We start from the raw sequence: 17,928 nt of genomic DNA on the forward strand, positions 1-17,928 counted from the left end.
AATTGATAATCTCTTCATGTGAAATCATTTGAAAACATGAGAGAGGAAAGAAAATATAAGTCCAAAATATTCCTCTCCCCATCAAATCACTATGCAAACTACCTTGGATAGATATCAATGTCTTCCATGCACATAAATGCTCTTCAATATTTAGTGTCTGTGCAGCTAATCCCAGGACACAGGGAATAAAGCCCTTCCACTCCCAGCTCCAACGTTTCTCTCCCTGATGCAAGTTCCAGAGTCCTCAATGGTAGTTAGGACTCATCCAACCGGTAGGCTTTATGCAAATATGGATCCCAGGCTACCAGTGATCATCCAACCAGTAGGCTCTATGCAAATGTAGAGGCAATGTAGAGGCAAATGTAGAGGCAAGACCACCTTTACTCTTCCACATCCAACACTCAGGTGGCACTTGATATTGCCCTTCTTTTCAGACACACACACACACACACACACACACACACACACAATTACATAAAATATAACTTGCTTTTGTTGTTGTTGTTGTTGTTGTTGTTGGTCATGGGGCCTGAATTCTGGGCCTGGGCACTGTCCCTCAGCTCTTCAGCTCAAGGTGAGTGATCTACCACTTGAGCCACAAACACCACTTCCAGCTTTTCCTGCTTATGTGGTGCTAAGGAATTGAACCCAGGGCCTCATGCATTCAAGGCAAGCACTCTGCCACTGAGCCACCTTCCCAGCCCATACCTCGCTTTCATATATATATTTCATATATATATATGCAACATGATGTTTTGATATACATAGTAAGATCATACAGCAATCAAGAAAATTAACATCCATCTTGTCAACACCTGAAATCTCTCTTTTCAATTTTCCAGTATATAATGCAGTATTATTAATTGAAGTCCTCACATTGTCCTTGGATCCCTGTGCGAGTCATCCTACCAACTGAAACTTCACAACCTTTGGCCAACAGCTCTACATTTCTCCAACCATGCATCCCAGATAAGCACACTCTAGTCTGTGTTTCCATGTGTATGCTATTCTAGTTCTATAGGTAAGTGAATTCGCATAGTATTTTTCCTTTCTGAGTCTAGTTTATCTTAATGCCCTCCAGATTCATCCATATTATGACAAACGGTAGGGTTTCTTTTCTAAGTCCAGTAATATATGTGTGTCTGTGCCTGTGCTTCACAATTTGCCACTGGACATTTAAGCTGTTTCTTTATTGTGGCTATTGTGACTAGTGCTACAATGAACAGAACATGTTATACTAATTTTGCTCACATGAAAGATGCTGGATAATGACAGAGGAAATACAAAACACCCATGCTATTGGTGTCTAGGCACTGTTGAAAGGTTGTAGTGGTCTAACATCCTCCAAACCAACAATGTGCAACAACACATACCCAATTGAACTAGAAATTTCTTCTGACCACACTCCAAGGGTCATGCACAAACACAATCTTTATTTTATATCACACTAATGGTCTCTTCATATGTTAAAACTGATTCCTGATGTAAATAGTCCCTAAGGATTTATTTAGCCAAGAGTCCTCCTATGTGTGTTTAGGGACCACATGAGGAGTTACCAGATTGCAAAATCTCAAACAACAAAGTTCCTAGTGCCATCCAGATAGTGACCCCCCTCCTCTATCCTCCACCCTCTCATATATAGACTATATGTATGGGAGATAGACAATAATCATTCCTTAAATTCATAAATTACCATGCTGCTTAAGAAGCTATTTGTATAAAGTGCTTTAAGCCATGTATCAGCAAGGGTTATATAAGGATATGTAAAAATAACATCATGCCATCAGCAGAGAAGCAGGGTACTAGTTACTAGACTGTCTCCCTCCTCCTCACCATTCTTCCCCCACTAATAGTGTGGGCGGCTGATTTGAAGTTAACATTACTGTGTTCTTTTCTGGGGGCTGCCATAGAAAGTAATGCGAACTGGGAGGCACAGAACAATAGTAATTCACTGTCTCACAGTTCTGACGGCTTTCATTCCAAAGTCAAGTGCCAGCAGGGTTGTTCTCACTATGAAAACTCTCAGGGAAGGTTCCTTCGTTGCCTCCTCCAGTTTCTGGCAGTGGACTTAACCACTGCATCAGGCACCTCTGCTTTGAAATTCAACTTCTCAGGACCACAGCTGTCTTCCAAAACACAGCTGGCTGAAATTCAGGTATATCCATCAAACACTTCCATCAGGGAGTTGCACTGGCTGGGAAATTCTATGTCAGTGTCCATTCATGTACTTTCATTCTGCTTCGACGTCATAGGTATTGTGAATAGTGCTGCAACTAACAGAAGAACTATTCACTGTCTGTGTCTTCCTAAAACATGTATAGGCTGCCTAAGGCAAGCTGCCACAAGAGCTGCAGACATGAGCAGGAGGAATCGGTCCCACCCTCAAAGAGCTCATGATCTAATAAGGAAGCAGGAATGAAATGAATTGCTCCAAGCTGATGAGTGGAATTAGTAAGGTGTGCAATGGAACTCTGTGGAAAGACTAGTTAGCTCAGCCATGGAGGAATGGCACAGTGGGTAAGAAAGAGCATGAACTCTGCAGCTAAACCTCCTGGGTTTGAAGCCTGGCTTTACACACGCTAGCTGGTGTGATGTTAGACAAGTTCTCTAGGCTGCAGACTCCTTATTAATCTGTTAAAATGAGCAAGCAAATGGTAGTTCTATTCATAAAATACTGTGATGGCTGAAAATGGAGACATGATTCAAGTGGTAGGGCACCAGCTTTGTGCAAAAAAGCTAAAGGACAGTGTCCAGGCCCTGAGTTCACCCTCCAGAAGTCACACACACACACACACACACACACACACACACACACACACACACACACACACACACAAATGGAACTCCATCAACCAGTGAGTGTACTTTTTTTTTGTCAGTTGTGGGGCTTAAATTCAAGGCCTGGGAGCTGTCCCTGTGTCTCAAGGCTAGCACTCTGCCACTTAAGCCACAGCACCACTTCTAGTTTTTGAGTGGTTAATTGGAGATAAGAGTCTGGGGTGGTAGAACACTACTCAGCAATGAAAGGAAACAAACTACTGAATTATGCAACGACATGATTAACCCTTGAAAACATTACACTAAGCAATAGAAGCCAGACACAAAGAACTGCATATTGTGTGATGGCATTCATATGACATTTCAGGGAAAAGTAAATTTATCAAGACCAAAGCAGATCATTGATTGCTGCAGAATAGCAAGAAGTACAGAGTGGAAATGCAACAGCTATGAGAGAACTTTGGGGCCTAGAAGAAATGTTCTAAAACTTGTGATAGTTTCTCAAATCTACTTATTTAACAAAGTGTACTGAATTCGTACTTGCAATGGATGCATTTTACTTTTATGTAATCTAAGTCATGCTTCAATAATGCTGAAGAAAAATGATTCACATGCTTCAAAATAGTTTTTGTTAAAGCTATGAAAAAATGTCATTTTTTTATGTACACTGAAGATACACAACAGAGATACTTCTTTCTGGGATGGTTTAGGTACTATCATTTTATAAGTAAAAGGCTGAAGTAAATGATAGCCTTTGTTTTCTCCTCTTGCTATGTCTGAATGTTTCTTTCTCTCAAATGATCCAGACTCTAAAGGAAAATAGTAATTCAGAGACTAAATTAAAATTGATTATAGTCAAATACCGAACATTGTAGTTGTAGCTTTTTGTCAGCAACCCTGTAAGTCCACAAGCTCCCAGGAATCTGCCATTTGCTGAGAGACACATTTAAATTGCTACTGGGAACCCTGTTTCTTAGCTGGAGAATGAACTTGGTTCTCCAAGGAAAAACTCATAGATTTGTCTTCTCCATGTATTTTCTATGTGAGTTTTCATTTATTTTGTTTTGGTGCCAGTACTAGGACTTGAACTTAGGGTCTGGGTGCTGTCCATTAGCTTTTTCTGCTCAAGGATGACACTTAATCACATGATGCACAGCTCCACTTCTAGCTTCTTGGAGTTTAACTGGAGATAAAAGTCTCATAGGCTTTCCTATCCAGGCTGGCCAAATATCAATCTTCAGATCTCAGCCTTCTGAGTAGGTAGAATTACAAGCAGGAGCCACTGGCACCTGGCTCATATGTATACTTCTGTTACTAAACCTTTCTAGCTTATGCCTACAAACATGGAAAAAGTATTAGGAATATCTTTTTTTAAGTAAAATAAAGGCTGGGACTATGGCTTAGTGGTAGAGTGCTTCCCTAGCATGCATAAAGCCTCAGTACCACATAAACAGAAAAAGCCAGAAGTGGCACTGTGGCTCAAGTGGTAGAGTGCTAACCTTATGCAATGGAATCTCAGGGGCAGTGTCCAGGCCCTGAGTTTAAGCCCCACGACTGGCAAAAAAATAAATAAATAAATAAAAAATAAGATAAATTAGCCAAGCTCCAGAAGCTAATGCCTATAATCCTAACTACTCAGAAAGCTGAAATATGAGGATAACAGCTCAAAGCCAGCCTAGGCAAGAAAGTTGGTAAGACTCATATCCCCAATTAGCCACCAAAAAGAGTTGGAAGAAGAGTGACTCAAGTGTTAGAGCTGCTAGCATTGAGCAAAAAAGCTCAGGGACAGCACCCAATCCCTGAATTCAAGCCCCAACACTGGCACACTAGCACATGCACGCACGCACGCGCACGCACACACACAATTAGTTATACTTAAGGTTCTGATTGCAGTCATTTGTCTAGAGTTTCAAAATAACTCCTTTCATTAATAATTACTATAAAAATATCAAGGAACTTAGGAACCCTAACTCAAGATTTTCATATCAGTAAGGAAAAAGCTCTTGTTGAAGTTAACAAATGATTTTCTTTCACAATAGTCCTACACACAGAGCTTTCGTGAAATTGAGTTTCCCGTTTCTGACCATGAATCCAAGTTACACAAACTTACAAGAAACAGCTTTGTGACTTGCAGTTATCAAGCACTCACTCCTGGCCATAGCATGTGTGGACAATTCCTTATCTGTGCCATCAGGGTAAACACACAGCCCTTTAGGCAAACCACAATGCAACAGAGGAAGGTATAAAGTATGTGTTCAATTATCAATGTACAAGATCAAGATTATATGCTTGGCAAAGTATACATTCCATCCCTTATAAGTACAGTATATGCCAACCTAAACCAAACTCTAGATTACATTTCATTTCCATTTTTATCATTGCCTGTCATATGTAATATCTTCAGATTCTATAAGTGAGCAAACACTCAAACCTGAAGCACTGTGACTTCTCTCATTTGTAATTGCTTTCCAACAGAATTAATCTGTATGTTTTTAAATATTTGTCCTTTATGTTAACTTTTCATAGCCCTTAAGTTATCTTCTTTCTGCTATCCCCTCATTCAACAATTTCTGAGCATTTGTAGTGATTCAGACTTGATTCTAAACTCTGATTATACAGCTGAACAATATAGATAAAATCCCTGAATCCCAGAACCAATTTTTTTTTTTTTTGTCGGTCGTGGGGCTTGAACTCTGGGACTGGGACTATCCCTAAGTTCTTCAGCTCAAGGTGAGCACTCTACCACTTGAGCCACAGTGTCATTTCCGATTTTCTGGTGGTTTATTGGAGATAAGAATCTCACAGACTTTCTTGCCTGGGCTAGCTTTGAACCACTGTGATCCTCAAATCTCAGCCTCCTGAGTAGCTAGTATTACAGGTGTGAGCCACTGGCACCTGGCTACAGAGAATCTTAAGTCCAGCGAAACTACAGTGAATGTTTTTTACACCATAAACACAAATATCACCATTTCATTCATCATAATCTCTTTGTCCTTCTCCACATATCTCCTACCACCCATCTTTTTTTTTTTAATGTGGATACTAGGGCTTGAACTCAGGACCTGGTGCTGCCCCTTAGATTTTTCACTTATGTCTGGTACTCTACCACGTAAGCCACAGCTTCACTTCTAGCTTTTTGGTGGTGAACTGAAGAATCTCACATAATTTCTTGCCTGGGCTGGCTTAGAATCATGATGCTCAGATTTCAGCCTTCAGAGTAGCTAGGAATACAGGTATGAGCCACCAGCGCCCAGCTCCACCTTTTGAGGACAGTACCTGGGATTCAAACTCATGACCTTCTGCTTTGTTGACAGGTACTCTATCACTTGAGCCACATGACCTCTCTTTACCCCTCACAGGTCTGAAAGACCAATCTGTACAAAATGTTGTCAATACTGCATTAGAAGGAGTATCTAGTCACCTGCTTCTGAACTCAACTACCACTCTGTTCTCCTCTATGCCATCAGTTAGTGCCCCTTTCCTAGCCTTCAACTCTGAAACCAGAAAGCTCAGCTAACCAAGGCTTTGGTTCAGCCCTTATTTGCAGAGGTGAATAGGAGGTAACAGCATAGTCTTTCTGTAACTACACTCGAGTGAACCCAGAAAGCCACTGCCTATTCTATCTAAGAGTGTGATCTCTTATGTCATGATCTGTTCTAGAAACCCAACTGGAACAGGAAAGGTGGTTTTCCTGGGCCTCTACAACAGTAGTATGAATCTTTTTTTAAAAAATCACTGAAAATACTTGTTAGGGAGAGCAAGGGTGGCCCTTCCTGGGAAAACCTGGGGAAGAAGAGAACAATGAGGACTTCCTCACTTCTAGTCTACCCATAATTAGGACATTTCCCCCCAAGGCTGAATGTGTATGCCAGGAAATCCAGTAATATGTAAGAAGGAAATATTAAAGTTGCTGTTTATCTTTATTTTACTCAAAAATAAAACCTCAGTTGCACTGATAGCTAATAAACAGATTGACAAAGGAGACTTCACCTAGTCCCCAAGTCAGATGATTCTATATTACCCAAAGTCCTCAGTCCTCCGGGGAGAAGGCAAGCCACCAGGCTACCATCTGAGAAGGCTGTGTGGTAGATTGTGGGTAACTGGCCAAGTGGACATGTGTTCTGTTCTCCTAAACAGCAGGAGACTTGCAGCCTGTACTAAAATGGAGAATGACCATGAAAGTTTCTTGACTATGCAGGACTTAACTGTGTTCTCACAGTAAAATACTTAAAAGGGTTTTAACCTTAGAGTTATGTGGGAGGAGGAACCAAGATGGCAGATTAGGATTTGAAGCAGAGCAGCACTTCCCAGCTTCTTAGAGCCTGTGAATTCAAACAGCCAGAACACAGCTTCTCAGCGAGTTGGGTGACTAAGGGGGCACAATGATGTTTAGCATCAGACAGATGGAGACTAGGAGAAACCAATGACTGTAGGTATTTGAACACACCAGTGCCAGGTCTAAAGTGGCCCCACTGAGTAACAGAGGAAGGGAATAGCAGAAAGGAAAAGGAGAAGAGGCACAGAAAGGCTGTCCAAATTTAGCTGATCTAGAGCTGCCTATGCTGCTGTTAGAGAAATGTTTATATATACATATACATACACATATATACATACATATATATTAAAAACAAAAAAAGGCTGAAAATGAAATATGCACCTTGTGGGTGGGGCTGGGAAGGGAAAACTGGGAAAGAGTTATATTGTCCAAAAAAGATTTATGTAATTGTGTCTTATGTAGTTGTAAACCCTCTGTACATCATCTTTATAATAACACTAAAAATTAATCACAAGAAAGGAATATATATAAATATACATACATTATATAGATATTCATATATGCATACATACATATGTGTGTGTGTGTGTGTGTGTGTGTGTGTGTGTGTGTGTTTCCTAGTACTGGAGCTTGAACTCAGATCCCTGTGCTCTCATTTGGCTTTTTCTGCTCAAAGCTGATATTCTACCACTTAAGCCACAGCTACACCTCTGTTATCTTTTTTTTAATTATTATTTTAACATTATTCACAATAGCCAAGTTATAGAAACACCCTAGGCATTCATCAATAGATGAATGGATAAAGAAAATATGGTACATACACACAGTGGAGTATTATGCAACCAAAAAAGAATAAATCATGTTGTTTGCAGGGAAATGGATGGAAATTATCATGCTATGGAAAACAAGCCAGACTCAGGAAAACAAAAGTCATGCATTTTCTCTCGTATGTGGAATCAAGAGAAAAGATATAAAAATAGAACAAGGACTACTGAAATAGAAGAGGAGAGGAGAAGGGAGAAGAGTAATGAAGAAATGAATATGATCCAAGTGTACTATTTGCATGTATGAAAATGTTACAAGGAAACACATTATTTTCTATAATTGATATACTAATAAAAATGTTTTTAGCTAGGCACTAGTGGCTCACACCTGTAATTCTAGCTACTCAAGAGGCTGAGACCCCAGAGGATCACAGTTTTAAAAAAGCCTAGGCTGGGGCTGGGAAGGTGGCTCAGTGGTGGAGCGCCTGCCTTGCATGCATGAGGCCCTGGGTTCGATTCCTCAGCACCACATAAGCAAAAACAAAAAAAGCGGGAAGTGGTGCTGTGGCTCAAGTGGTGGAGCAATCACCTTGAGTTGAAGAGCTGAGGGGCAGCGCCCAGACCCAGAGTTCAGGCCCCACGACTGGACCCAAAAAAAAAAAAAATGCCTGGGCTAAGTCTTCAAGACTCTATCTCCAATTAACCAGCAAAAATGCTAGACTGGAGTCATGGCTTAAATAGTAGATTGCCAGGTACTTTTCTACATGTAAGAAAGCCCCAGTAGCAGCACACACACATACACACAAAAGTTTTTAAAAAGGAGTTACATAAGTTACATAATGTAACTTTGCCTTTGTTGGGATAACAAGCAGCTTCCATAAATATACTACCTGATACTGATACCAATAAACTCAGTTTCATAAAATTATAAGTGTCGTATGGACATGTAGAAAATAAATGCTATTCTAGAGAAAGTATGTCTTGGCAAAAACATATTTGAAAATGTTTTTTATCACCTCTTACTAACAAGCTAGACATACATAACTCTAAAATCAACCATTCGCACTTTAAAAAATCTGAAAACAAAATTTTCTAAAATATTTTAGTGTTTTCCGAAAGAATACTCACAGTGCCTTTTTAAAATTTATTGTTAAAGCATTAAACCATAGCACTTTTCCTAGTAGAAAGTGATGAATAACAACTTGAAAAGTGAGCATTCACTGGCCAAGTTTCTGCTTTTGAAAACCTTTAGAAAGCCAGGCAAGAGTGGCTCATGCCTTACAATCCTAGCTATTTAGGAGGCTGAAATCTGAGGATCACAGTCAAAGCCAGCCCAGGCAGGAAAGTCCATGAGACACTTACCTCCAATTCATGGGAACAACTTTATAGTAAGAGAAGGATGTAGCAGAATGAGTATCATGATGAACTGAGCTAAGGTGACATGACATCATGACATATGCACAGTCACACTATGTACACTTGTTGGGGCTCCTCACTTAGCTTAATGCTCTGTTCTCACCACCTTGAGAGCTAATGGTTTTTGGACAAGAGTTCCCCATTTCTACTTTGCACCTAAAAAGTATTTTATACTAATGAGCACTAATATAAAATAAGCTTCAGCCAGGCTCATTAGTGGACCTGTATAATCCCAGCACTCAAGAAGCAGAGGTAGGGTCTGGGAATGTGGCTGAGTGGTAAAGTGTTTGCCTAGCATGCATGAAGCCCTGGATTCGATTCCTCAGCACCGCATAAACAGAAAAGGCCAGAAGTGGCCCTGTGGCTCAAGTGGTAGAGTTCTAGTCTTGAGCAAAAGAAGCTCAGGAACAATGCCTAGGCCCTGAATACCTGTCCCTAAGCTCAAGCCCCGGGACTGGCAAAAGAAGAAAGGAGGAAGAAGGAGGAAGAAGGAAGAAGAGGAGGAGGAGGAGGAGGAGGAGGAGGAGGAGGAGGAGGAGGAGGAGGAGGAGGAGGAGGAGGAGGAGGAGGAGGAAGAGGACTGAGTTTGAAAACAACCTGATTGCATTTCAAGTTCCAGGTCAGCTTGGGCTATGAAACTGCCTCAAAAATTTTTCTTTAATTAATTAATTTAATTAAATTTGAATTATTGAATTATGAGTGCTAAGCTAAACTTGTTCAAAGGAATTATATATGCAATTACATTTGTATATTTATTTAATAGTTATAGTCACACAATAACAAAATCATTTAACAAATTATTTCATTTCCTGTTAGAGAAAATTTTGTTTTCTAACCATTTGTATATTTATTTAATAGCTATAGTTGCACACAATAACAAAATAATTTAACAAAACAAATTATTTCATTTCCTCTGTTAGAGAAAATTCAATTTTCTAACCAAAAATGCTCTGGCTTCCAGGGTAATTTCTCACCTAGTCTGCAATGCTAGCCACTTGGAAAGAGGAGACTGGGTGACTGAAGTTCTAGGCTAGTACAGATATAAAAGTTTGAGAAACTATTATCTCAATCAATGACTGGGCAAGTCTATTAACACAGCTATAAGAAAAAGAAAACTTCTGGGCACAGCGGTTCATGCCTGCCATCCCAATGGAGAAGAGCCAGCAAGGCCAGCTGGGACATAAAGCCAGGCCCTGCCTCAAAAATAACAAAGGCAGCTAGAGGGGTGACTCAAATGGCAGATCACTAGTAAAGGCCTCTGATTTCCAACCCCACTACTGCCAAAAATTAATAACCACCAAGGGAGAGGGGGAGGGGAGTGAGAGGGGCCTGGTTTAGTATAGAAGCCTGCAAGCCCAAGGCTATGAGTTCAATCCCTAGTACTGCCAAAAATACTTTTTCCCCCCTAAAACAAATTTCTGTTAGAGAAAATTAGAAGTTTATTTTTATCACTTTTATATTATTTTTTAATCTATTGGTACATGTTTCATAAGGCACACAGTATATTAATGTGGCCATAAGTGCATCTAATTTATATATAAATAAGCATTTATGTAAAGCATTGCAGGCTCAACTACGTATCATTTATGAGAATATGTGGTGAAAACAGTAACACACTAATTTAAGACACCAGTGATGACCTTTTAATTTTGCTTGTTTTTGTGTGCAGATAATGGGAGCCTTCCACTGAGGGCCTCATGTTCTCCCTTAGCGTTTTCACTCCAGGCTGGCACTCTACCATTTGAGCCACACCTTCACTTGGGAAGGGGGGATTTTTTGTTTTTGTTTTTGTTTTGCCGGCTAACTGGCTGTAAGAATGTCTCGGAGACTTTTCTGCACAGGCTGGCTTTGAACCCAGCTCATCAGATCTCAGCCTCCTAAGTAGCTAGGATGACAAGTGTGAGGCACCAGGGCCTGGCACCGGTGCTGATCTTGCACTTTGGGCACCCATGCTCCAAACTTACTCCCTAGTCTGGCAACTTTCCCTGACAGCATGGTTTGTGGTAGAGAATTTCGGTCAGGCCTAGATTCCAGTGGAGCTGCCCGGCCTCAGGCACGCCCGCAGGTGTGCATCCTACAGCAGGTGGCCAGGTTTGTGGGCAAGCCTAACAATCGCTAAGCCCGCACGGCACAGTCATCTCCCCCAGGGGTGTGCGGCCAGGGACTCTGAGTCTATCAGAAAGCCCCACTCCCTCGCCCCACTGATCACAGGCCACCGAGGCCCACCCGGTGCTGCGAATCTTCTCTGTGACATCCAGAGTGACTCTACTGATAGGACACAAAAGTCCTCTTCTAACATACACCCCAGAAGGTAGCCGCTGCCAACCTCTCCAAAAAGAGAGCGAGAGATTGGGGGAGAAGAGGCTGGCACCCCCGGCCTGGTCCCCTGCCTCTTGGCCGAAAGACAGTTGTCACATCACTGCAACTCCGCACCAGACCTTTCTCCGGGACGTGCTGAAACCTGACCACAGCCTTCCCTCGAGCGCGCTTCGCCCCTCCCCGCCTCGGGTGGCGCGCTGCCAGGGCTGGGTTCCCCCAGACCCGCTCCAGGGGCGCCGCGCCTACCCCACGGGGTCCCCGACCCGCCCAGAGCTGGGACAGCCCCTGCCCCAGTCTCTTGGGGGTCACCCGATCCCTTGGGCCCACGTGCGGGAGAGTACGTGCGTGCGCCCCAACCCCACCCCTGCTTTCCGCGGGGAGCGTCACGTACCTGGATGGTGTGGCCGCTGCCCTGGGCGGTGGGGCCCCCCACCAACTTGCAGTACAGTTCCGAGCGAGACTGCCCGCCGTCGGGTCCCCGCTCCCCGCAGGTGGCGGTGGCCCAAATCTTCGCGGCCTGAGCCAAGTTGAAGTAGGGCGGGTGCAGGCTGAGCCGGGCTGCGGGCGCGGGGTCCCGAGTCTCCGCGCTCCCCAAGAGGGGCACGCAGAGCAGCAGCAGCAGCAAGGGCAGCGGCCGTGACCATAGCAGAACTGGCCGCGGGGCCCAGCCCCGAACCCGCGCGGCCGCTTCCATCCCGCAGCACCCAAGTCTCCCGACTGCGCGGCGGCTGAGCGGCACCGGCGCCTCCGGGACCACGTCGCTCCCCGCGCGCGCTCGCGCCTCGCGTTGCCCGCGGCGGCTGCCTGGGCCAGCGCAGCCCGGGGAAGTGGGCGGCGCCGGGACACGCCCCTCGCTCCACGCGGAGCCCGGCGCGTGGGGGCGGATTCTGGGCTTGGGAACCGGCAGCTGCGGTGGGCTCCGCGGGATGTGGAGCTGCCTGCGCCCCGCCTGGAGCCAGCTGACCTGGGCTCTGCGGGAGCCTGGTGCGGGCTGCAAACTTCCTTCAGATTGGGACGGCAGGAGGTGTTCCCCGGGGCGGTGGGATCTCCCACCCAAGTGGTCCAAACCCGGGAGACCCTCCCCGGGACCACCCGGGGCTTCCAACCTCCGGGGAAGAAATCCAACCATCTTCCTTTCGAAATACTCAGGATCTCAGACCAGACGCCAGAGACGCCAGCTCCTGACCTGAGAGGCTTGCAGGAAATTGCCAATGCCTGCAGAACATTGCGTCAAATACATTGTTCCCAGCAAGTATTGATGCGTCCATTCACCAACCTTGGGCACCTAGGATCCTAACACTACAGTCACAGCCTAAGCCGGGGATTAAAGGTGCTTCCTGATTGAGAAGTGGGAAAATGTATGTCCGCACGCAAACCTCCGGCAATAGCCTGTCCTTAGGCAAGCGGGAGGGTAGCTCGGTGAAAAATCTTGGAAATGCCCTCTCTTCAATTGTTGAGATGTTGAGCGAATTACTGGAGTTATCGTGCTGGTCTAAGGACAGAGGGTGTGCCCTCGGGGCTATGGCTAGGTCTGAGTAATCACCTCACCAAAAGGAGCAGAATGGAAGCAATTAAAGGAGGAGTCAACCCTGCAAGCCAGAATAGTGAGGCACTTAAAGCATCCTAGCGGAAATAGAGCTGACATACGCAAAACTAAGGATCAGCCTTGAAAATATAATGCCAAGTAAACACAGCTAGATACAAAGACCACGTATAATACACGAGTGACTGCTAACAGGTTTGGGGTTTTTTTTTAGGGGAGTGATGAAAATGTTCTCAGATAGTGGTGATGGTTATGTAACTCTGAATATGCTTAAACACACACACATTCAATCATGTGTTTTATACTTATGATATGTAAATTATATCTGAATAAAGTTGTTGGTAAACTTTGCAGAACTAAACACGATTAAATGCAAAAAGAGTACACGAATGTATTAGCGAGTCAAGTTTTTTTTTTCTTTTCTTTTCTTCATAAGGCTTGAACTTGGGGCCTGAGTGCTCTCTCTGAGCATTTTTGCTCAAGGTTAGCGATCTACCACTTTAAACCATAACTCCTGCACAAGTAAAGATGAGATGGGGTGGGGTATGTTTTTGGTCTTGTCTTCTCTTTTTCCTCTATACTTTAAATGATTTCCAATAATAAAATATTTCTTTTGAATCAGTAATAGTTTTTTTAAAAAACCGGGCACTAGTGTCTCATGCCTCTAATCCTAGCTACTCAGGAGGCTGAGATCTGAGGATTGCAGTTCAAGGCCAGCCCAGGCAAGAAAATCTAAGACTTTACTTCCAATTAACCACCAGAAAAGTTCAGTTGTGGATTAAAGTGGAGAAGGCTACCCTTGAGCAAAAGAGCTCAGGACAGTGCCCAGGTCTTGAGTTCAAGCCCCATGACCAGCAACAAAAAAATAAGTAAAATAGAATGCCTATAATAGTCCTACCCTGGGTGTTTTTTCAATCTTACTATAATTGATAAAGTGAGAAATAAGTGACAATGTTGAAAGGGATGATACTGATCAAGAAACATTGTATTCATAGACTGCTTTATTGAAAAGCAATCCCTTTGTAAAACTACTTGAATTTTTTTTAATTAAAAAAAGGAAAAAGTAAGAAAGAGCTGGACACAGTGGCTCAAGCCTGTAATTCCAGCTACTAGGAAGGCAGAGATCAGGTACATTGTGGTTTTGGATAGCCAGAGAAAGTTATCCAGACCCACTCTTAACAATAACAACAAAAAGAATGTCCTACACATGTCATCCTAGCAATACAGCAGGCATAAGTAGGAAGATCATGATCCAGGCCAACACTGGCAAAGAACTCAAGACCCTATCTGAGAAATAACTAGTGCAAAAAGGGCTGGAGGTATGGCTCAAGTGATAAGAGTGTCACCCAATTCAGGTAAAGGTGTGTGAAGTTCCCCTCTAAAAATAGGGACTCTCCACTTAGGGTCCTTGACTATGATCACAGAATAAGAATTTCTGTACAAGCCAAAATGGTAAGAAAACTTGACAGAGCTTTGAGTGAGTAAGCAAGCAAGCAAGCAAACAAAAAGGCAAGCAGAAAAGCAAAGACACTCTAACAGTGTGTTGGTGCTCTTGAAAGGGAGAGGACAGCTCTTTGTCTATCAGAGGTATTTATATGGTTAAGGCAGGGGGGCTGACTCAAAGATAGAAAAAGATAGGAGTTTATCTTTGCTCTATTCACTCCTGATGTTATACTTTCTGAGTTTCTAGATGTTTGGGGCATTTTTTCCAGGTAAGAATGCATCCTGCCGTAAGGAAGGCATCCTGATGTCTACATTTTGGGTAGAAGGTTGCTTGTGTTTTGAGGGAGCATTTCTCTCAGGAAGGGATACATCCTGCCAAACAAATGTTAGTTCTTGGGGTGGGAAATGCATTTCTCAGGAAGGAATGCATCCTGTTGCTTTTCTTTGGCACATAGATGGGGCTTCTGTTTTTAACTACCTAATTTCTGAATTGCCTTCACCAGGCCTCATTTTTCCTAAATTATCCTGCCTCAAGAGTACCTGCCTAGCAAGAGGCCCCAAGTTCAGACCCTGGTGCCACAAAGAAAAAGTGAAAAAGATCTTATATACTTTTAAAAATCTTTCCACACAAGAGATGTTTTGAAAAAAGCCATACCACAGATGGCTAAGATTTCAAGGTTATTTTACTAATAGATGAATATGATTGTCAAGTTTGTTCTCTGTCCAGACCACTAACTAACTATACTGCTAGGTCAGTTTGCTGAGATGTTCTGATGATGTCAGAAACTTTGAAAGCAGAGCTAACAATCTTCAGATGCAATCAAGGCTTTGTTCTCACAGCACTTTGTATTTCATTACACAAGGCAACATTTAACAGCACAACATACAATTTATCCCCTTGTATTATGACACTATGTGTCATTGTGGTGACCTAAACATATTTTATTGGATTCCCTAGTCAGAACATATGAAATATTAGTAATCTAACCTTGTCAACATTAAATTTAAAAATAACCTAGTGGTGTCATACTATTGTATTTGGGTTTGCCTACTAAGGGCAGCTTTAAAGATAATCAGATAAAAGCTACTTATCTAAAGTTAGTATTTGTTAGTAAAGTTGTCTCTCTCTCTCTGTCTCTCTGTCTCTCTGTCTCTCTGTCTCTCTGTCTCTCTGTCTCTGTCTCTCTCTCTCTCTCTCTCTCTCTCTCTCTCTCTCTCTCTCTCTCTCTCTCTCTCTCTTTAAAGATGTTGAATATAGAACAAACACCCAAGGACCACTTACCTGGCACAGGCTTGAATACTGGAGATATAGTAGAAATAATGAAAACTAGATTTGGGATGGGGAGTAGAAGGGAAAAGGCTATTTTGAAGTTTAAATTAAGTAACCATGAGCAGGTTGTAAACACTAGTGCCACAAATGCAGGGAACACTTGTGTTTTTAAATAAGATGTTGTTAGGTGTGAATATAGAAAGATAACGCTTAAAGAAATTAAGTGATATGCCCTTGTTACAAAGTAAAAATAGGCATAATAAGATGGACCCAGGACTTTATTTCCTTTTTGATTTTTCTTTGTTATTTTTCTTTGATATAGTATCTCACTAGACTCAAGTGATCTTCCTGCCTTAGTCTCCCCAGTAGCTGGGAATATCGATGGGCACCAATACAGCCAGCTGGACACAGGACTTCTGGCTTCTAATTTGTGCTCCTAGGAGGAATGTGAGGGGAGAGAAGGAAAAAGTTTATTTAAATGAGGGCCATCTGGTTTTTGCCCACTATAGGTATGTCCTGAGCACAAACAAGAGTTGCTGCTGGTTTACTTAGTCCTAAAAGGATGGTGAGATAAACATGCATAGTTGGGTGAAAACAAAACCACATCAGCACAAGTGAATTGGGGGTTTGGCTGGCATCCCAATTCTTCAGAAGTGACTCATGCAATTCTATGGCCTTTAGAGCCTGAGATGGAAACGTAAGGTGCTATACCATTGTTGCACATTGAAAAGAATTTCCCTAGGTATAGGAACCTGGTTGGGTAGGGCCTTTTTTTGATCCTGGTGGTTGGTTAATTGGTTGGTTGGTACTGAGGTTTGAACTCAGGGCCTTGTGCTTGCTAGGTCGGCTCCTCTACCACTTGCACCATGTACCAGCCCTTTTTTTTGGGGGGGGGGTCCGGTCATGCCTGAACTCTGGGCCTGGGCACTGTCCCTCAGCTCTTCAGCTCAAGGCTAGAGCTCTACCACTTCAGCCACAGTGCCACTTCTGGCTGTTTTTCTTTTTGCTGAGGAATCGAACCCAGGGCCTCAGGCATGCAAGGCAAGCGCTCTACCACTGAGCCACCTTCCCAGCCCTGTTTTGGCATTATATATTTTTAATTTATTTTTGAGGTAGGGTCTTGCAGGTATTCTCCAGGATAACCTATTCCTGGATCTTCCTATTTGTGTTTCCTGTATAGCTAGGATAATAGCTATGCCACCAAACCCAGCTTTTCATTGGTTGAGATGCTATCCCTTAAACTTCATGCTCTGGCTGGCCTCAAACCACAATCCTCCCTATCTTTACCTCTCAGGTAGAGTTATGTTGCTTGAATATAGTGATTGGCCTAACAGTATGCTCACCACTGATGATGTCCCTTTAACTCAAGCGTAAGTTTTCTCCTCCTCTTCCTGCCCTCTCCTCATTATGGCAACTTTCCCACATCCTCCTAGAACTATGAACTGGAATCAAAGATCCTGGGTCTTGTTCATAACTAGTCTTCTTTCAGTTGTATTGTTAAACTACAACCACTTTCTATTGGTTAGGTTTCACTTCATGATCAGGTTGTGAAACTTTTCCCCTTACATTGTCACTTTACAGAGAAAACAATGGCATCATTCTAGACCAATAACAGTGGGTGGATCACAAATATTGTTAAACAGGAAAACTGAAAGAACTTCTACTATATACCTTAGCCTCCAATGATAAATAGACAGTAAGTAAACTCTGCTGTCCAATTGGTTAGCTCCACTGAAACTCAAAGATGGAAAGTATTTTATCATTTAAAAAATTTTCACTCTTTTGTGTCCTGCTTTGAAAGAATTTCACCAACTGTATTTCTTAGAAAATATTTTTCATATTAAATATCTGCCTAACTGCACAATGTAAGCACAAAATTATCATGGGCATGACCATGCTTAGCTGAAATTATTCCCATCTCATAGTAAAGAAAGTGGACCTCACTCTCAAATAAAGGCAGCGTTGCTATTGATGACTGAAAAAAATGAGACTTTCCCTTAGATTTCTAGGCATCAGGAAACAAAAATACAATATCATTTGTTTTTGTTTATAGATAAGAAAGTCAAGATTAAGGGATTTAGCCAAGTCCTCATTACCATGAAGTCATATCTACAATCCA

The 17,928-nt window shown here is 42.6% G+C and overlaps 1 protein-coding gene across 2 annotated transcripts in view; it reads right to left on the minus strand.

Annotated features, from left to right (window-relative positions):
* Nucleotides 1–12,247, minus strand: part of Lama3 (laminin subunit alpha 3) — a 221,658-nt gene extending 209,411 nt beyond the window's left edge. For both annotated transcript variants that reach the window (XM_070029434.1, XM_070029433.1), the window contains exon 1: nt 11,945–12,247. In XM_070029434.1, the coding sequence (XP_069885535.1) occupies nt 11,945–12,247 (303 nt within the window). The remainder of the gene's footprint in view (nt 1–11,944) is intronic.
* Between the last annotated feature and the right edge of the window lie 5,681 nt (nt 12,248–17,928).

This window comes from Dipodomys merriami, unplaced genomic scaffold (genome assembly GCF_024711535.1).
Source record: "Dipodomys merriami isolate MVZ:Mamm:240054 unplaced genomic scaffold, mDipMer1.0.p SCAF_2, whole genome shotgun sequence".
In the NCBI taxonomy this organism is placed as follows: domain Eukaryota; kingdom Metazoa; phylum Chordata; class Mammalia; order Rodentia; family Heteromyidae; genus Dipodomys; species Dipodomys merriami.